At 44.8% G+C, this 21,755-nt stretch overlaps 1 protein-coding gene across 1 annotated transcript; it reads right to left on the bottom strand.

Moving 5' to 3' along the window:
• Positions 1-402: 402 nt before the first annotated feature.
• On the bottom strand, positions 403-4,127 carry LOC123062664 (uncharacterized). The gene is made up of 5 exons (XM_044486279.1): positions 3,783-4,127; positions 3,577-3,683; positions 2,772-3,273; positions 1,788-1,903; positions 403-842 (listed from the first exon to the last, which is right to left on the bottom strand). Exons 1-5 carry the CDS (start codon positions 4,041-4,043, stop codon positions 638-640), a joined length of 1,191 nt encoding a protein of 396 aa, XP_044342214.1. The 5' UTR covers positions 4,044-4,127; the 3' UTR covers positions 403-637.
• Between the last annotated feature and the right edge of the window lie 17,628 nt (positions 4,128-21,755).

Below are 21,755 nucleotides of genomic sequence, written 5' to 3'. Positions count from 1 at the left end.
AATGGGACCTGAGATACTTGACCACGAGACAAGGACAAAGCGATGATACAAATGCCGCTTCTGTCCAAGTCACACCACACGGTGGATCATACCTAGACGAGACCCAATAGGGCGGAGTGGTTCATAGCAGAAAGCTCCATTTGGAGAGAGGGACAGAAAGTTGAGGTAGAGAGGTGACCAAGACGACCAAACCATCCGACCAAGGAAACTCTGAAGATTGATGGAGACTTACGAGTGGCTCTGCGGCTATGCTCTCTTGAAACGACGACTGCTACCAGTCTTGCCTCCCTCTGGACGGGAGCAGCAGAGCGGGGAGAGCTCGACCTGGTGAAGTGCTGCCTGGTGCAACTCTACAAATTCAAGAAGCCTCGCCATACCGAATCACCGTCAGTTTTCCACAAATGGCGAGAGACCGAAAGGGATTGTTTTATTACAGAAAGTAGTTTAGAATTGTCATCGAAATCATCCTTCGGATACTTCAGGCTGCAATGCGATGCAGCGTCGTGTCGTGTGAATAGGGCGTGGGAGAGCATCCACACATTTGGCAAAACCTCCAGGTTTTGGAAGGGGAAATTGTCAGGTTTCCAACTTTCCACCCCATTTTCGTAACAGGAGGCGGCAAGGATCGTTCCATCTGCTACATGTTTGCTACCCCGACTATGTACGCGTTCCAAGCGTCCGCCTGGTTGAACCGCTGGAGCTCCTCGTACTTCACGTCGCGGTCGGCAGTGTACTCCTTGGCGTTTCCGCTTGATTTGGTGTCTGGCATCTCCCTGATCCATACGTGGATGGACTTGAATCCAGCTTCCTCCAGGCAGTCCTTGATTTCTGGTATCGACCACCTGCAAAAGAGAGACTTGAATTACTATTTCGAAGATACTATCCGTCGGTCTGTAAGAACCATGATGCCATGCCATTCACTTGCATATTTTCCAGAAGCCGATATCGTATGGCTAGTTGCCAGCGTTGCACAAGTGCGCCACTGCACATAACTGAAAAATGCCCCAAGGTTCATACATCTATGAAAAGTACAAGGATACGGCATAGGAAAGTGCGTATTGATAACACATAAACAACCGCAGCAACTCTGGCACCAATCGTATCAGAGACACCGCGAGCTAATGTAATGACATTGCCTTTGGTTTCCCTGGACTACAAATACCAACCTTATTCCGCCTTGAAGCAGGTTTCTGTTTTGTGAGTAGAGGCATGATAACAACCGCAGAGGCATTATCACCATAGTATGACGGCTAATTGTTGGAACCTACCAGCCTAGGACAAGAGGCCAAAGTCTGTTGACACCATAGAAGGATCAGGAGGCACGGCAGCAGAACAAGTTTAAGGATAAGCATCTATCTTGAGTTACAGGATCTGGTTTGGTTCCTTTAGATTCAGTTTACTTCCCATCAGATAAGATTTGTTCCCTTGCAGTTTATGTTGCAATAGAGCCTCATCTATATAATGACGCCAGGCATATGGGGTTGATTCAACATTAAACATTTTTCTCTACCCAAATACCCCCTATCTATAACGCGTGTATGCGCCTTTTCCCTCAGCGGCATAGGCCGCTCTCCCATCAACCATCCATCCATCCCTACTGCCATAGATCCAATCCTCCCTGGGAAAGCCCAACAGGCCATGATATTTTACCTAAATGTCTATACAAATTATTCTGATTGGAAAAGTGGCAACCTTGCAGGTTTTCCGTAACTGTTCGATCAGTGAATGGGAAAATAAACAACTCTGGACTTAATGCCTTGCCAAGTAGTAATGTTTAAGGAACTTACAGGCGCCAATGGTACGTGAAAGCATGCCGTATCATTTGCTTCTTTCCAACTTGAAAGTGGAGGCTGATCCTTGTTTCACGAGTTATGATATCAAACTCTTCTTGCTCCCAGAAATACTGTATGCATAGTTGTATATAAGAAGAATTTTTTTAAATTTAATACGACGCCACAAGATTATGAAGTCATGCTAATAAAGATACTGCAGATTGCAGTTCATATCAACTTGCAGACTATACAAGGGTGGAAATTATATGATTGATAAGCGTAAAAGAGGCTCTGTCAACAAATACATTGGAGATATTACAATCTTTGTGTACTGAATCATCATACCCAAGCTAATTTCATCAAACAGATCAAGCGTATAGTTTATGAAATAAACTTAGTGTAACACATATATTTGCCATGCAACCCATAACAAATATAAATAACTGAATTGCGAAGTTTAAGCTGTCTTAAGTTTAGCTAACTACATGATGATGCACCAGTAAACCAAATAAAATATGTAGTGCCTCCGATACATAATAATTGTCGCTGCTTTAGTACAACTTTGTACTACCTCTGTTCACTTATATAAAACGTTTAAGCCTGTTCAGACAGTGCTCTAAACAGTTCAAAACCAGCTGTCTTAAACGCCTTATAAAAACGAACGGAGGGAGTATTAAAGTTGTACTAAAGCAGCGACAATTAATATGGATCGGAGGGAGTAGCTAAATTGCTCAGGTAGCATGATATTAAAATTCAACATCTTTCATGTCGCATACAACAACTGCCAAATATTTCTAATTTTATATATAATAATATTAGATTTGTTAGCATGCTGTAAATTCTTCTTACAAATACCGCATCATTTACCAATAAGAAATGCAACCTCGCCCTAAAATATACTAATCTTATGACAGTATGCCTAGTATGCTTCTAACTGGTACTTTAGAAGAAAGGCCACGATGTGCTGCAATGATTAAGCAATGCTATAACTCTACTCACAGTGAAGCTGGGGAATCTCCTCTGGAGACGAAGCTTGCATTCAGATGATGTGCCACCATATACATCCATTACAAATATACCACCTCTTTTAGAAAGTGCATTGAAGGCATGCCTGAAATACAGAACCAAGTCCTTTCTCTTGTGAAGGCAGCAACAACTGTAGTTGAATGCACAAATTATGTCTCTTCCAGGCAAAACTGCATCTGACATGGTCGAATTGGCTGCACATTTCGTAAATGAAGAATCTGACTGCTCGCAGCTGTTCATTTCAGTAGAGTCATCATCACTGGTAAAATTTAGACCTTGCACGAGATCACTGATCTTTTGCTTGACAAGGCGAGATTCATTTGGCTGCAGAACATTTCCATCAAAAAGCAACAATCTCGAATACCCATCAGCTCCAATCTTGCTCAGGTTGTTCTCAAGACACCACTCAAGTGACTCACGGTCAAAGTCTAAGCCCACTGCTGTTCGTCTCGTATCAGTGCGAAGCCACTCAGTACTGCCAACAGGAAAAAAGAAAGATTACGAGCAACTCATGCACTTATACTCTGAAGCTAAATAGTAACATCTCTGATGTTGAACACCACTGAATAGTGACCAAAGTACTCCAAAGAGTAAGCATTTCAGTATTACAGTTCCTAGTTATATGTGTCTCAAGTGCTCATCGTTTCGAGTTAATGGGACTCCTCAGATCCTCAGTAATAGATACACAGTGCGGCCAAAGAGTTTGCGAAATTGACAGCAGGGTAGACTGTGCAAAGGCTATTCATATTGCTTAGTACTCCTATAACAGTGCACTGACCTGAGGAGGGCGGTGCCACAGAAATCCTCCTGCAGGTGGAGAGGGACGCGCCCGCCGACATACATCAGAAAGAACTTCTGCAGGTAGCTGATGTCCCCTTTTGGCGACTGAGCACAGAAGCACAACACCATGGTCATTTCGTCAAACAGGTTGTGAGCACGGAGACTTTCACAGGTCCAAGCTACGGTGGAAGCTAGCGAGGTTACCTGCACGGAGAGCTGGTACAGGTGGAACTTGGAAGGCATCGAGCCGACCTGCCACTGGCCCTGGAGGTCGCCTTCTTCCGCGCCTCCGTCGTGTTCGCCTTCCGCTGTTGCTTCGTCGGAATCGTCACCGTCCGAGTCCTCCTGGCGGCGCGGCGGCGCGTCGTAGGCAGACGAAGGCAAGTCGTCGTCGCCGAGCTCCGAGCCACGGCGGCCGCGGCCTTGCCGGTGCGACTCCTTCGTCTTCTTCCCGCTCTTACCCATGGTCGCCGGGTCGCGTGCGTAGCGGTGAGGGGTTTAGGGGTTTGGAACAGGAGAGATGAAAGTGCAGGGACTTGGTTGTCATTTTTTTCAGTCCAGGCATCTTGAGTTGGCAGACGCTGGACCTCCTTCCCTCTGCTTCCCTCTCTTTTGCTGCCCCTCTCCTAAGAGTTGTCCAAGGCTAACAAACTGTTCCAACGCCTCATCTGACAATGTTGCCGACTGGTGATGGCTAGGGAGAGGTACTCAGGTCCTCCTTGTGCAAATGGTAGTAGTAGTCCTAGTGGATCTTGGCTTTTATTTCGTGTTTTAGCGACATATTGTTGGGATGCCAATCGTCATCTTCTTCCTAGCCCCCATGATGGAGGGAAGCGAAAGGCACCGGATCTAGCAATATCCTCCTCAATATGCTCATATAAGTGATATCACAAGTGGTGGCGGTTTGTGAGATGTTGTTGTCTAGCAATAGAGGTGATGGCAGGGGGAGATGTGCCAGATCCAAGCGCTCCTTTTCTCGTTGTGCGTCGTATCTGTGTAACTGGCTGCGGCTTGGTCGGTCCCTGTGTTGTAGGAAGATGTTCTTCGGCTCGCTTTGTTTTTTAGGATGATCTAAACGCAAGTGGTGTTGTTGGGACAAAATCTCATATTACCTCACGTGGTGGTAAATTTGATTTGCTTCGACGTGTTTGCTGATTTTTCTTTCTTCTTGGGCATAATGCCACATGGGAGGCACATTCTTCAAACATAGTTCATGGTGTGCAACCGTGGAAGTTTCGTCAGACCAAATGGTTGCATCTCGATATCGACGAAGTTGGCCTTGCAAGGAGGTGCTTTGGACCTGATGTATCTTTATTTTGGATTTTTCTCTGTAACATTCCAAATTTTCAATTTGGAATGTTATACATTAGATCATCACTGCATATCATATTTTATTTTGCATTTTGGTTGATCCAAGAAATTCTACGCAACTCAATGACCCACGGAGAGAGTTGGGGATTTCGTTATTTTCATATTTGAGTTTTCTCAAATTTTGAGAATAGGATCATTTGATTTTATTTATTTTATCATTAATTATTTCTACTACAAAAATATGAGAGAGGAAATAAAATGACTTTTCCAAAATAAAGAAATATTGAGGATTTAATAAAAAAATCAAATAAGATTTTATTTCGGAGTTTTTCGGTGTTTTATTTGAATTTAGGAAAAATGTGCGTTTTTCAAAATTGCATTTAGGGCCCAAATAAATGTTCACCTTGTGCGGCTTGATTTTAAAAGCCCGTGAAAATTTATTTCAGAATTTTTGGAGTCCGTTTAGTATTTCTTTTTATTTTTTTCTTCCAAGCGGAATAATTAAAAAAAACGACTTCGGGCCGTACCCGAGCGGGACACCGCCCGGGGGCAGCCTTTAAATAGTGCCGCCCCGAGACGCCCCAGCCCATCAGCCCTGCCTCGATTCATGCGCGCCTCCGGAGCCGCCGACGATCCCGCCGCCCGAGGTTCGTCGCGCCTCGTTTTCCATGCCAAAAAAAGAGGGAAAAGAAGAGAGAGAAAAATTCGGCGTTCGTCTTTTTCTTTTTCTCGGATAAAATCCGTGATTTTTCTGATCGCGATTCCTGATCCGATTTTCATTTTAGTATAACTTTTCGCTTGTTTATCGGAACCACGCGATTCAAGCGCCTATGGATTTGTCTCGAAACCCTCTATCCGTTTAACCAACTTAAACAAGATTTTTCTACTTTTAAATTTGTCCTAGATCCAGATTACTAGAACGAAGTTGTTTTCTTTCGTCGTTTGACTTTCGTTGCTTCGTTCGATTTGATTCTTTTTGCCAACCGGAGTTCTTAAGTTGAACCTTCTGGTTAGCTCTCTTATTTGAGTTTTACATGTGCATTAGATGAGTACTTATTGTATGCTTGTTTGTTTGTCTGCGATAGAATACCCGGAGTGCGCCGCCTGTTACTTCGAATCGTTAGGTTTCGCGAATCATCAGCAAGGCAAGTAACACTTTGATCATACCTTTTCTACTACCCAGTTTTATTGCATTAGATCAATCCTCACACATTGCATGATTAGGATCTAATTAAATTATGGGATGGGAAGTAGATGAGGTAGTACCTATTACCTGTTTATTTTCAAATCTTTGGGAGTTACTTCTATGTTTGCTTATTATGCCATGCTATGCTAGTAGACGTGGATTGGGTGAGTGATATCCATGACAGATGTGAGATTGTTAATTAATGGTTCATCTAAGGTGGCAACTTAAGCACACATCTGGGTGGATTGAGGCACCTGGGTATTCCAGGACTTGCCTGTTTTCTTTTGGACCACCACCCAAGCTCAAAGGGATCATGAGACTATTCATAGTAGAAACTTTCGTGTTCAGCCACAAGCTATTATGGGCTCTAGCATAGTTGACTAAGTCGTGCGAACTCTTACAGTGGTAGACTAGCAGATGTAGGGGATGTAGGTGGTACAGTCTACCTGATCGTAAGGTGCTAGCGCTTCTGAAAGTCTATGCCTCGGTGATCCGTCTTCTCGAACAACATGTAGTGCGAGAAACCAAACGGAGGCGATTGAGTCTTGTGGGGAAAAGTGCGCAAACCTCTGCAGAGTGTAATAAACTAATCATGGTTAGCCGTGTCCCCGGTTATGGACATCTTGAGTGTCTAGTACTTGGATTTTCATGTGACTCTCAACATGTTACTCTAAATTAATTTTGTTGGGTTATGTTTAAGATGATGCTTAATTGGGATTGAGAATGTTGTCAACCATTCTCAATGTTTAACAACCACCATGATAGTAATTAAATTTTATTCCTTTGAAGTAGGGAAAAATTGGCTTTACGCAAAACTGTAACCATAGAACTTTCCACCAGCCAAATATGCATATAGTATAGCTGTTTCATTCCTTTACTCTCTATGTGTTACCTTGCCAGCATATTCCATGTGCTGACCCGTTTCGGGCTGCAACGTTAATGTTGCACACTTTTCAGATGACGATTAAGGAGTTTTTAGGTCATGGTTCTATACTCAGTGATGCCGTTGGAGTTGATGGACTCACTTATCTTCCAAGCCTTCCGCTGTTATCGTTATTAGATGGCCTTAAGCCATACTTATTGTAATAAGTTCTCTTTTGAGACACTCGATGTAATAAGTGTGTGATTGCTACTCTGCTATAAATCCTCCGAGTACTGTGTGGTGTCAACATTACTGATCCAGGGATGATACCGAAACACAGAGATCGGACTGTTTGAGGTTTGGTCGCTACAGAGATGGTATCAGAGCACACGCTGGCTGTAGGACACGACCACTAAGCTAAAGACCTAGATCACTATTCACTCTCTTCTCTTATGACCTCTCATCTTTTCTACTCTTTAGGATGGCGGATGCAAGGAACAAGTTCACACAACCGGATGAAGATACACCCTTTGGACGTCACTTGAAGGAAATCACTAGATACCTGAATATAGGAGTACCAAGCTTCACGAGAACCTACAATGCCACTTTACCTGAAGAAGAGCGCTGGATGATTCAAGTTCAAGTTCCAGGAAGAACGTTCATGCCAGTCACTGAGCCCATAGAGTTTTCTTTTGATGCACCAACTTGGAGTCTAGGAAAGAGCATGGCAGCTCACATCGCCATGGGACGCATTGGAGAAGTCTAGCACAAGGATCTCAAGGATACTATCTACCAGATTTGTGGGCGCCGAGATGAACACTGGGAGATGATCAGCACCAGGAAGGATAGATCAATCGTAGCTTTTATTCAGGAGTTAAATCAGCACATTCGACGAGAGGAGAACCAGATGTGCGCCGACATGATAAATCTGAAGAAGGCTAAGACTAGAATCAAGGAACTGGAGGAAGAACTCAAGGCTACACGTGAAGATTATGAAGAGGAAATTGAAGTATTGGTGGAGAAGAATGACAACCTGATCAAGAAGATTGGAATATTTATGGGAGACCATACGCCAGTAGATGAAGACGAAGAACCCCAGGAAATTAGCCCGGAAGACTACATCATCATCGACGGCACCGACTTGGAAGCAGATAGTAGCGATGATGACTATGTTGATGAAGCTGGAGCAGATATTATGGAGTCTGCAACCGAAGAATATTTCTAGTAGACCACCTCATCAGTAGTAGTAGTCCACCATGTAAATATAGTAGTCCGAGCACTTTTGTGATAGGTAGATCGATTGTATGCCTTTGTTTGATTGATTGAAGTGAATTGTTTGTTTTGCCTCATGTGCATATGGGTAGTGTTTTCTCTTTAGACCCCCTCTATTCTTATATCTCATCTTTTCTAAACCCTCAGATGCCTCCGAGACGTGACCCCGGATTTACCTTTCCACCGGAGCTCACCCAGTTGATCCAGCAGCAGAACACATTGATGCAGTTACTAGTCCAGAATCAGAATCAGGGGAACAATAACAACAACCCACCACCACCACCACCACCTGTTGACCACTTAGCCCGTTTTCTTAGGCTGAATCCGCCGGTGTTTTCCAGTAGCACCGAGCCGATAGTAGCAGATGTTTGGCTCCGCAAGACAGCTAGGGAGTTGACCACAACAGGATGCACAGATGCGGAGAAGGTGAAGTTTGCCGCAGATCAGCTAGAAGGACCAGCAGCATCATGGTGGGAGATTTTCACAGCCACTTTCCCTGTAGACACTGTCACATGGGACCAGTTTCAGCAGGCTTTTCGTACTGCACACGTTTCAGCAGGAGCTATGGCCATGAAGAAGCATGAGTTTCGCAACTTGCGCCAAGGAGGACGGACAGTTGGCCAGTATGTGGAGGAATTTAGTAAACTAGCACGTTATGCCCCAGATGACGTTGCTAAGGATGCAGCTAAGCAGGAGAAGTTTCTGGAAGGACTGAATGATGAGTTGAGCATGCAGTTGATGGTAGCAACCTTCAACAACTACCAGGAGTTGGTAGATCGTGCTCTTATGATTGAAGGGAAGCAGCAGCAAATTGAGAATCGCAAGAGAAAGTATGGACAAGGAAAGTACAATTCAGGAGCTCAGTAAAAGCCACGTTTTACCCCTAGACCGGGAGGACATTTTCAGCATACCCATGGAGGAGGTAGCTCGCACAATCACAATGGCACCAAGAATGGTAATGGCAATGAAGGAAGCAACGGCCAGAACCGCACCAACCCCTCAACCCCAGCCAAGAAGGACCTAAGCCAAGTCACTTGCTTTAAGTGTTCGAAGACAGGACATTATGCCAATGAATGTCCTGAATTACAAAATGGAAATAGCAATGGAAGTTCTGGGAAGAAGCCGAACCCTTTTAACAGGGGACAGGTGAACCACGTTAGCGTGGAGGAGGTTGAAGCTCAGCCCGATGCAGTAATAGGTAAGTTTTGGTTAAGTCATTTACTGCACTCGTTCTTTTTGATACTGGCGCATCGCATTCATACATCTCAAGGGGATTTGTGGATAAGTATAACCTACCAACCCAAGCCCTTAGGTCACCCATGTTAGTAACCTCGCCTGGAGCAGAGTATGTGGCTAGTCTATGGTGTGATCGGTTACCATTAAGGATTGGTAACTATGTTTTTCCCTCAGACCTAATAGTATTGGAATCTCAAGGATTGGATGTGATATTAGGCATGGATTGGTTATCAAAGTATGAAGGGAATATTGAATGTGCTAGTAAGTCAATTTTGCTTACCACACCGGAAGAGAGAGTTGTTTCATATGCCTCAAGACAACTGAAACCTCATGAGTTGAATTATGCCACGCATGATTTGGAGTTAGCAGCCGTAGTGCATGCATTGAAGACATGGAGACATTTTCTCATTGGAAATCATTATGAGGTGTACACGGATCATAAGAGTTTGAAGTACATTTTCACCCGGAAGGAGTTAAATCTCAGACAAAGGAGATGGTTGGAGCTTATCAAGGATTATGATATGAAATTGCATTATCACCCCGGAAAGGCTAATGTGATAGCTGACGCATTAAGCCGCAAGAGCCATGTCAATACATTATCACCCCGGAAAGGCTAATGTATTTTTTTTTATTTTTTTCACCCGCAAAAAAAATACATAATGACGGGAGGAATACCAAGGGAGTTAGCAGAAAATCTTCGTGAACTATGTTTGGAAATAGTTCCGAGAGGTTATGTAGCAGCAATGGAGATTCAGTCAACCTTGATGGATAAAATTAGGGAAGCTCAGAAAGCTGACAAAGAGATTGCCGCTATAAAGGAGAAACTGAGCAAAGGAAAAGCTAAAGGATTTCGTGAGGATGAGCACGACACCCTATGGTTTGAAGACTGCGTTTACGTGCCCAATGACCCGGAGATCAGGAAGTTGATTTTGCAAGAGGCACACGACTCACCGTATTCAATTCACCCAGGAAATACCAAGATGTATTTGGATTTGAAGGATATTTCCTGGTGGACCGGAATGAAGAAGGATATTGCGGAGTATGTAGCAGTTTGTGATGTATGCCAGAGAGTAAAGGCAGAGCATCAGAAGCCAGCAGGATTGTTACAACCATTGCCGATACCCGAATGGAAGTGGGATAAGCTAGGCATGGATTTTATCACGGGATTGCCCAGGACTCGTTCAGGCTATGACTCAATTTGGGTTGTAGTTGATCGATTGACGAAAGTAGCTCATTTCATCCCAGTAAAGACCACTTACACCAGTGCTAAGTTGGCAAAGATATACATGACCAGGATCGTATGTTTGCATGGAGTTCCAAGGAGTATCGTATCAGATAGAGGAACCCAATTTACCTCAAAGTTCTGGAAGCAGTTGCATGAAACTTTGGGAACCAGGCTAGAATTCAGTATAGCTTTTTATCCACAGACAGATGGACAGACCGAGAGAGTTAATCAGATTTTGGAGGATATGCTGAGAGCTTGTGCGCTAGATTATAGATCTAGTTGGGATGATAATTTGCCATATGCAGAGTTCTCTTACAACAACAGTTATCAAACCAGTTTAAAGATGGCCCCTTTCGAAGCCTTGTACGGAAGGAGGTGCAGGACACCGTTGTCATGGGACGAAGTTGGAGACCGCCAGTTGTTTGGTCCTGACTTGATTAAAGAGTCTGAACAGAAGGTGATGCTGATTCGCGATAGGCTCAAGGTAGCCCAGTCCAGACAGAAAAGTTATGCAGATTCTAAACGCAAGGAGACAGTTTACGAAGTTGGAGACAGAGCTTATCTTCGAGTATCTCCACTTCGGGGAACAGAGCGTTTTGGAGTTAAAGGGAAGTTAGCACCACGATTTGTAGGACCATATCGAGTTTTGGAGCGTATGGGAGAAGTGGCCTACAAGTTGGAATTGTCCGAAGGATTGTTAGGAGTACATGATGTGCTCCACGTCTCTCAGTTAAAGAAATGTCACGTGGAGATGGCTGACATACCGTTTAGAGACACAATGCCATTGGAAACTATTCAGTTGGATAACGATTTGACCTACGAGGAGAAACCAGTTAAGATTCTCGAGTTTGCTAGCCGAGTTACTCGCGGCAAGGTTATCAAGTTTTGCAAGGTTCAGTGGAGCCACCACACGGATGATGAAGCCACCTGGGAGCGAGAGGAAGATTTGCTCAAAGACCGCCCTCACCTATTTTCTTGCCAACCCGAATCTCGAGGGCGAGATTCATCTTAAGGGGGTAGGTTTGTAACATCCCAAATTTTCATTTTGGTTGATCCTAGAAATTCTACGCAACTCAATGACCCACGGAGAGAGTTGGGGATTTCGTTATTTTCATATTTGAGTTTTCTCAAATTTTGAGAATAGGATCATTTGATTTTATTTATTTTATCATCAATTATTTCTACTACAAAAATATGAGAGAGGGAATAAAATGACTTTCCCAAAATAAAGAAATATTGAGGATTTAATAAAAAATCAAATAAGATTTTATTTCGGAGTTTTTCGGTGTTTTAATTGAATTTAGGAAAAATGTATGTTTTTCAAAATTGCATTTAGGGCCCAAATAAATGTTCACCTTGTGCGGCTTGATTTTAGAAGCCCGTGAAAATTTATTTCGAAATTTTTGAAGTCCGTTTAGTATTTTTTTTCTTCCGAGCGGAATAATTAAAAAAAACGAACCGACTTCTGGCCGTACCCGAGCGGGACACCGCCCGGGGGCAGCCTTTAAATAGCGCCGCCCCGAGCCGCCCCAGCCCATCAGCCTCGCCTCGATCCGTGCGCGCCGCCGGAGCCGCCGCCGCCGCCGACGACGATCCCGCCGCCCGAGGTTCATCGCGCCTCATTTTCCGTGCCAAAAAAGAGGAAAAAAAGAGAGAAAAAAAGAGAAAAAAATTCGGCGTTCGTCGTTTTTCTTTTTCTCGGATTAAATCCGCGATTTTTCTGATCGCGATTCCTGATCCGATTTTCGTTTTAGTATAACTTTTCGCTCGTTTATCGGAATCAGGCGATTCAAGCGCCTAGGGATTCGTCTCGAAACCCTCTATCTGTTTAACCAATTTAAACAAGATTTTGCTACTGTAAAATTTGCCCTAAATCCAGATTACTAGAACGAAGTTGTTTTCTTTCGCCGTTTGACTTTCGTTGCTTCGTTCGATTTGATTCTTTTTGCCAACCGGAGTTCTTAAGTTGAACCTTCTGGTTAGATCTCTTATTTGAGTTTTACCTGTGCATTAGATAAGTACTTATTGTATGCTTGTTTGTTTGTCTATGATAGAATACCCGGAGTGCGCCGCCTGTTACTTCGAATCGTTAGGTTTCGCGGATCATCAGCAAAGCAAGTAACACTTTGATCATACCTTTTCTACTACCTAGTTTTATTGCATTAGATCAATCCTACACATTGCATGATTAGGATCTAATTAAATTGTGGGATGGGAAGTAGATGAGGTAGTACCTATTACCTGTTTATTTTCAAACCTTTAGGAGTTACTTCTACGTTTGCTTATTATGCCATGCTATGCTAGTAGACGTGGATTGGGTGAGTGATATCCATGACAGATGTGAGATTGTTAATTAATGGTTCATCTAAGTGTTGGGGAACGTTGCAGAAAACAAAAATTTTCCTACGGTTTCACCAAGATCCATCTATGAGTTCATCTAGCAACGAGTGATCGGATTGCATCTACATACCTTTGTAGATCACGCGCAGAAGCGTTCAAAGAACGGGGATGAGGAAGTCGTACTCGATGTGATCCAAATCACCGGAGATCCTAGCGCCGAACGGACGGCACCTCCGTGTTCAACACACGTACGGTCAGCGTGACGTCTCTTCCTTCTTGATACAGCAAGGGGAAAGGAGAGGTTGATGAAGATCTAGCAGTACGACGGCATGGTGGTGGATGCAGGGCGTCACCGCAGCAGAGCTTCGCCGTTATACTGCGAGAAGGAGAGGTGTAGCAGGGGAGAGGGAGGCGCCAAGACTCAAGGGTGTTCTGCCCCCTCCCTCCCCCTTTATATAGGCCCCTAGGGGGGCGCCGGCCCTAGGAGATGGGATCTCCTAGGGAGGGCGGCGGCCAAGGGGTGGAGTGCCCCCCAAGCCAGGTGGGGCGCCCCCACCCTAGGGTTCCCAACCCTAGGCGCATGGGGTGGGCCAAGGGGGGCGCACCAGCCCACTATGGGCTGGTTCCCCTCCCCACTTTGGCCCATGGGGCCCTCCGGGATGGGTGGCCCCACCCGGTGGACCCCCGGGACCCTTCTGGTGGTCCCGGTACAATACCGGTGACCCCCGAAACTCTCCCGATGGTCGAAACTGCACTTCCTATATATAATTCTTCACCTCCGGACCATTCCGGAACTCCTGGTGACGTCCAGGATCTCATCCGGGACTCCGAACAACTTTTGGGTTACTGCATATTCATATCTCTACAACCCTAGCGTCACCGAACCTTAAGTGTGTAGACCCTACGGGTTCGGGAGACATGTAGACATGACCGAGACGGCTCTCCGGTCAATAACCAACAGCGGGATCTAGATACCCATGTTGGCTCCCACATGCTCCTCGATGATCTCATCGGATGAACCACGATGTCGAGGATTCAAGCAACCCCGTATACAATTCCCTTTGTCAATAGGTACGTTACTTGCCCGAGATTCGATCGTCGGTATCCCAATACCTCGTTCAATCTCGTTACCGGCAAGTCACTTTACTCATACCATAATGCATGATCTCGTGACCAGACACTTGGTCACTTTGAGCTCATTATGATGATGCATTACCGAGTGGGCCCAGAGATACCTCTCCGTCATATGGAGTGAAAAATCCCAGTCTTGATCCGTGTCAACCCAACAGACACTTTCGGAGATACCCGTAGTATACCTTTATAGTCACCCAGTTACGTTGTGACGTTTGGTACACCCAGAGCACTCCTACGGTATCCGGGAGTTACACGATCTCATGGTCTAAGGAAAAGATACTCGACATTGGAAAAACTCTAGCGAATGAACTATACGATCTTGTGCAATGTTTAGGATTGGGTCTTGTCCATCACATCATTCTCCGAATGATGTGATCCCGTTATCAATGACATCTCCATGTCCATAGCCAGGAAACCATGACTATCTGTTGATCAACGAGCTAGTCAACTAGAGGCTCACTAGGGACACATTGTGGTCTATGTATTCACACATGTATTACGATTTCTGGATAATACAATTAAAGCATGAATAATAGACAATTATCATGAACAAGGAAATATAATAATCATTTTATTATTGCCTCTAGGGCATATTTCCAACAGTCTCCCACTTGCACTAGAGTCAATCATCTAGTAACATTGTGATGAATCGAACACCCATGGAATTCTGGTGTTGATCATGTTTTGCTCTAGGGAGAGGTTTAGTCAATGGATCTGCTACATTCAAGTCCGTATGTACTTTATAAATCTCTATGTCTCCATTTTGAACACTTTCACGAATGGAGTTGAAGCGACGCTTGATATGCCTGGTCTTCCTGTGAAACATGGGCTCCTTGGCAAGGGCAATAGCTCCAGTGTTGTCACAGAAGAGAGTCATCGGGCCCGACGCATTGGGTATGACTCCTAGGTCGGTAATGAACTCCTTCACCTAGACTGCTTCGTGTGCTGCCTCCGAGGCTGCCATGTACTCTGCTTCACATGTAGATCCCGCCACAATGCTTTGCTTGCAACTGCACCAGCTTACTGCCCCACCATTCAAAATATACACGTATCCGGTTTGTGACTTAGAGTCATCCAGATCTGTGTCGAAGCTAGCATCGACGTAACCCTTTACGACGAGCTCTTTGTCACCTCCATAAACGAGACACATTTCCTTAGTCCTTTTCAGGTACTTCAGGATATTCTTGACCGTTGTCCAGTGTTCCTTGCCGGGATTACTTTGGTACCTTCCTACCAAACTTACGGCAAGGTTTACATCAGGTCTGGTACATAGCATGGCATACATAATAGAACCTATGGCTGAGGCATAGGGGATGACACTCATCTCTTCTATATCTTCTGTCGTGGTCGGACATTGAGCTGAGCTCAATTTCACACCTTGCAACACAGGCAAGAACCCCTTCTTAGACTGATCCATATTGAACTTCTTCAATATCTTATCAAGGTATGTGCTTTGTGAAAGACCTATGAGGCGTCTTGATCTATCTCTATAGATCTTGATGCCTAATATATAAGTAGCTTCTCCAAGGTCCTTCATTGAAAAACTCTTATTCAAGTAGGCCTTAATGCTGTCCAAAAGCTCTATATCATTTCCCATCAAAAGTATGTCATCTACATATAATATGAGAAATGCTACAGAGCTCCCACTCACTTTCTTGTAAACACAGGCTTCTCCATAAGTCTGCATAAACCCAAACGCTTTGATCATCTCATCAAAGCGAATGTTCCAACTCCGAGATGCTCGCACCAGCCCATAAATCGAGCGTTGGAGCTTGCACACCTTGTCAGCATTCTTAGGATCGACAAAACCTTCCGGCTGCATCATATACAGTTCTTCCTTAAGATAACCGTTAAGGAATGCCGTTTTGACGTCCATTTGCCATATCTCATAATCATAGTATGCGGCAATTGCTAACATGATTCAGACGGACTTCAGCTTTGCTAAGGGAGAGAATGTCTCATCGTAGTCAACCCCTTGAACTTGTCGATAACCCTTAGCGACAAGCCTAGCTTTATAGATGGTCACATTACCATCCGCGTCTGTCTTCTTCTTAAAGATCCATTTATTTTCTATGGCTCGCTGATCATCGGGCAAGTCAGTCAAAGTCCATACTTCGTTTTCATACATGGATCCTATCTCGGATTTCATGGCTTCCAGCCAATTGTCGGAATCCGGGCCCGCCATCGCTTCTTCATAGTTCGAAGGTTCACCGTTGTCTAACAACATGATTTCCAAGACAGGGTTGCCGTACCACTCTGGTGCGGAACGTGTCCTTGTGGACCTTCGAAGTTCGGTAGGAGCTTGATCAAAAGTATCTTGATCATCATCATTAACTTCCTCTCTAATTGGTGCAGGCACTACAGGAACATTTTCCTGTGTTGCGCCACTTTCCGGTTCAAGAGGTAATACTTCATCAAGTTCCACTTTCCTCCCACTTACTTCTTTCGAGAGAAACTCCTTCTCTAGAAAGGATCCATTCTTGGCAACAAAGATCTTGCCTTCGGATCTGAGGTAGAAGGTATACCCAATAGTTTCTTTAGGGTATCCTATGAAGACGCATTTTTCCGACTTGGGTTCGAGCTTTTCAGGTTGAAGTTTCTTGACATAAGCATCGCATCCCCAAACTTTTAGAAACGACATCTTAGGCTTCTTCCCAAACCATAATTCATATGGTGTTGTCTCAACGGATTTCGACGGAGCCCTATTTAAAGTGAATGCGGCAGTCTCTAAAGCATAGCCCCAAAATGACAGCAGTAAATCGGTAAGAGACATCATAGATCGCACCATATCCAATAGAGTGCGATTACGACGTTCGGACACACCATTACGCTGAGGTGTTCCAGGCGGCATGAGTTGTGAAACTATTCCACATTTTCTTAAGTGTGTGCCAAATTCGTGACTCAAGTATTCTCCTCCACGATCTGATCGCAAAAACTTGATTTTTCTGTCACGTTGATTCTCAACCTCACTCTAAAATTCCTTGAACTTTTTAAAGGTTTCAGACTTGTGTTTCATTAAGTAGATATACCCATATCTACTCAAGTCATCAGTGAGGGTGAGAACATAACGATAGCCACCACGAGCCTCAACACTCATTGGACCGCACACATCAGTATGTATGATTTCTAATAGGTTGGTTGCTCGCTCCATTGTTCCTGAGAACGGAGTCTTGGTCATCTTACCCATGAGGCATGGTTCGCACGTGTCAAATGATTCGTAATCAAGAGACTCTAAAAGTCCATCTGCATGGAGCTTCTTCATGCGTTTGACACCAATGTGACCAAGGCGGCAGTGCCACAAGTATGTGGGACTATCATTATCAACCTTACATTTTTTGGTATTCACACTATGAATATGTGTAGCATTACGCTCGAGATTCATTATGAATAAACCATTCACCATAGGAGCATGACCATAAAACATATCTCTCATATAAATAGAACAACCATTATTCTCGGATTTAAATGAGTACCATCTCGTACTAAACGAGATCCTGATACAATGTCCATGCTCAAACTTGGCACTAAATAACAATTATTGAGGTTAAAAACTAATCCCGTAGGTAAATGTAGAGGTAGCGTGCCGACAACGATCACATCGACCTTGGAACCATTCCCGACGCGCATCGTCACCTCGTCCTTCGCTAGTCTCCGTTTATTCCGCAGCTCCTGCTTTGAGTTACAAATGTGAGCAACTGCACTGGTATCAAATACCCAGGAGCTACTACGAGTACTGGTAAGGTACACATCAATTACATGTATATCACATATACCTTTCGTTTTGCCGGCCTTCTTGTCCGCTAAGTATTTGGGGCAGTTCCGCTTCCAGTGACCACTTCCCTTGCAATAAAAACACTCAGTCTCGGGCTTGGGTCCATTCTTTGGCTTCTTCTCGGCAGCTTGCTTACCGGGCGCGGCAACTCCCTTGCCGTCCTTCTTGAAGTTCTTCTTACCCTTGCCTTTCTTGAACTTAGTGGTTTTATTCACCATCAACACTTGATGGTCCTTTTTGACTTCTACCTCTGCTGATTTCAGCATTGCAAATACTTCAGGAATGGTCTTTTCTATCCCCTGCATATTGAAGTTCATCACAAAGCTCTTGTAGCTCAGTGGAAGCAACTGAAGGATTCTGTCAATGACCGCGTCATCCGGGAGATTAACTCCCAGCTGAGTTAAGCGGTTATGTAATCCAGACATAGTGAGTATGTGCTCACTGAGAGAACTATTTTCCTCCATCTTACAGCTGAAGAACTTGTCGGAGACTTCATATCTCTCGACCCGGGCATGAGCTTGGAAAACCATTTTCAGCTCTTGGAACATCTCATATGCTCCGTGTCACTCAAAACGCTTTTGGAGCCCCGGCTCTAAGCTGTAAAGCATGCCGCACTCAACGAGGGAGTAATCATCAACACGTGTCTGCCAAGCGTTCATAACGTCTTGGTTCTGTGGGACGGGTGCGTCACCTAGCGGTGCTTGTAGGACATATTCTTTCTTGGCAGCTATGAGGATGATCCTCAGGTTCCGGACCCAGTCCGTATAGTTGATGCCATCGTCTTTCAGCTTGGTTTTCTCTAGGAACGCGTTGAAGTTGAGAACAACGTTGGCCATTTGATCTACAAGACATATTGTAAAGATTTTAGACTAAGTTCATGATAATTAAGTTCATCTAATCAAATTATATAATGAACTCCCACTTAGATAGACATCCCTCCAGTCATCTAAGTATAACATGATCCGAGTTAACTAGGCCGTGTCCAATCATCACGTGAGATGGACTAGTCAACATCGGTGAACATCTTCATGTTGATCGTATCTTCTATACGACTCATGCTCGACCTTTCGGTCTTCTGTGTTCCAAGGCCATGTCTGTACATGCTAGGCTCGTCAAGTTAACCTAAGTGTTTGCATGTGTAAATCTGTCTTACACCCGTTGTATGTGAACGTTGGAATCTATCACACCCGATCATCACGTGGTGCTTCGAAACAACGAACTGTCGCAACGGTGCACAGTTAGGGGGAACACTTTCTTGAAATTATTATGCGGGATCATCTTATTTACTACCGCCGTTCTAAGTAAACAAGATGCAAAAACATGATAAACATCACATGCAATCAAATAATAATAGTGACATGATATGGCCAATATCACATAGCTCCTTTGATCTCCATCTTGGGGCTCCATGATCATCTTGTCACTGGCATGACACCATGATCTCCATCATTGTGTCTCCATGAAGTTGCTCGCCAACTATTACTTCTACTACTATGGCTAACACGTTTAGCAATAAAGTAAAGTAATTTACATGGCATTTCTCAATGGCTCGCAGGTCATACAAAAAATAAAGACAACTCCTATGGCTCCTGCCGGTTGTCATACTCATCGACATGCAAGTCGTGATTCCTATTACAAGAACATGATCTCATAGATCACATATATACCATTCATCATTCATCACAACTTTGGCCATATCACATCACAAAGCACTTGCTGCAAAAACAAGTTAGACGTCCTTTAATTGTTGTTGCAAGTTTTACGTGGCTGCAAAAGGGTTCTAGCAAGAACGTTTTCTTACCTACGTAAAAGCCACAACGTGATTTGTCAACTTCTATTTACCCTTCATAAGGACCCTTTTCATAGAATCCGCTCCAACTAAAGTGGGAGAGACAGACACCCGCTAACCACCTTATGCAACTAGTGCATATCAGTCGGTGGAACCAGTCTCACGTAAGCGTACGTGTAAGGTCGGTCCGGGCCGCTTCATCCCACAATACCACTGAAGCAAGATAAGACTAGTAGCGGCAAGAAAGTTGACAACATCTACGCCCACAACAAATTGTGTTCTACTCGTGCAAGGAGAACTACGCATAGACCTAGCTCATGATGCCACTCTCGGGGAACGTTGCAGAAAACAAAAAAATTTCCTACGGTTTCACCAAGATCCATCTATGAGTTCATCTAGCAACGAGTGATCGGATTGCATCTACATACCTTTGTAGATCACGCGCGGAAGCGTTCAAAGAACGGGGATGAGGAAGTCGTACTCAACGTGATCCAAATCACCGGAGATCCTAGCGCCGAACGGACGGCACCTCCGTGTTTAACACACGTACGGTCAGCGTGACGTCTCCTCCTTCTTGATCCAGCAAGGGGAAAGGAGAGGTTGATGAAGATCCAGCAGCACGACGGCGTGGTGGTGGATGCAGGGCGTCACCGCAGCAGGGCTTTGCCGTTATACTGCGAGAAGGAGAGGTGTAGCAGGGAGAGGGAGGCGCCAAGACTCAAGGGTGTTCTGCCCCCTCCCTCCCCCCTTTATATAGGCCCCCTAGGGGGGGCGCCGGCCCTAGGAGATGGGATCTCCTAGGGGGACGGCGGCCAAGGGGTGGAGTGCCCCCCAAGCCAGGTGGGGCGCCCCCCACCCTAGGGTTCCCAACCCTAGGCGCATGGGGTAGGCCAAGAGGGGCGCACCAGCCCACTATGGGCTGGTTCCCCTCCCCACTTTGGCCCATGGGGCCCTCCGGGATGGGTGGCCCCACCCGGTGGACCCCGGGACCCTTCCGGTGGTCCCGGTACAATACCGGTGACCCCCGAAACTCTACCGATGGCCGAAACTGCACTTCCTATATATAATTATTCACCTCCGGACCATTCCGGAACTCCTTGTGACGTACAGGATCTCATCCGGGACTCCGAACAACTTTCGGGTTACTGCATATTCATATCTCTACAACCCTAGCATCACCGAACCTTAAGTGTGTAGACCCTACGGGTTCGGGAGACATGTAGACATGACCGAGACGGCTCTCCGGTCAATAACCAACAACGGGATCTGGATACCCATGTTGGCTCCCACATGCTCCTCGATGATCTCATCGGATGAACCACGATGTCGAGGATTCAAGCAACCCCGTATACAATTCCCTTTGTCAATCGGTACGTAATTTGCCCGAGATTCGATCATCGGTATCCCAATACCTCGTTCAATCTCGTTACCGGCAAGTCACTTTACTCGTACCGTAATGCATGATCCCGTGACCAGACACTTGGTCACTTTGAGCTCATTATGATGATGCATTACCGAGTGGGCCCAGAGATACCTCTCCGTCATATGGAGTGACAAATCCCAGTTTTGATCCGTGTCAACCCAACAGACACTTTCGGAGATACCCGTAGTATACCTTTATAGTCACCCAGTTACGTTGTGACGTTTGGTACACCCAGAGCACTCCTACGGTATCCGGGAGTTACACGATCTCATGGTCTAAGGAAAAGATACTTGACATTGGAAAAACTCTAGCAAACGAACTATACGATCTTGTGCAATGTTTAGGATTGGGTCTTGTCCATCACATCATTCTCCTAATGATGTGATCCCGTTATCAATGACATCTCCATGTCCATAGCCAGGAAACCATGACTATCTGTTGATCAACGAGCTAGTCAACTAGAGGCTCACTAGGGACACTGTGACGCCCGGATAATTAGGCTACAGTAAAACTCTGCTAATGATGCCACGTCACCACTCTTACTGTTGTAAACCTCACGATGATTCAATCCCGTCTGAATTCATAAATTCAAAATCAAGGCAAATAATAAAAGTTTTCAAACATTAA

Source organism: Triticum aestivum, chromosome 3A (assembly GCF_018294505.1).
Source record: "Triticum aestivum cultivar Chinese Spring chromosome 3A, IWGSC CS RefSeq v2.1, whole genome shotgun sequence".
Taxonomy (NCBI): Eukaryota; Viridiplantae; Streptophyta; class Magnoliopsida; order Poales; family Poaceae; genus Triticum; species Triticum aestivum.
Note: the sequence above shows the minus strand (reverse complement) of the source record. Positions and strands in the feature narration are given on the sequence as shown.

Bases quoted from the DNA above. Each gene is read 5' to 3' on its own strand.
- LOC123062664 (XM_044486279.1), bottom strand. From the start codon at position 4,043: ATGGGTAAGAGCGGGAAGAAGACGAAGGAGTCGCACCGGCAAGGCCGC. The intron at 3,684-3,782 runs GTAACCTCGCTA...TTCTGTGCTCAG, and splicing joins TGTACCAGCTCTCCGTGCAG to TCGCCAAAAGGGGACATCAG. The intron at 1,904-2,771 runs GTGAGTAGAGTT...CTATGCATACAG, and splicing joins GGAGATTCCCCAGCTTCACT to TATTTCTGGGAGCAAGAAGA.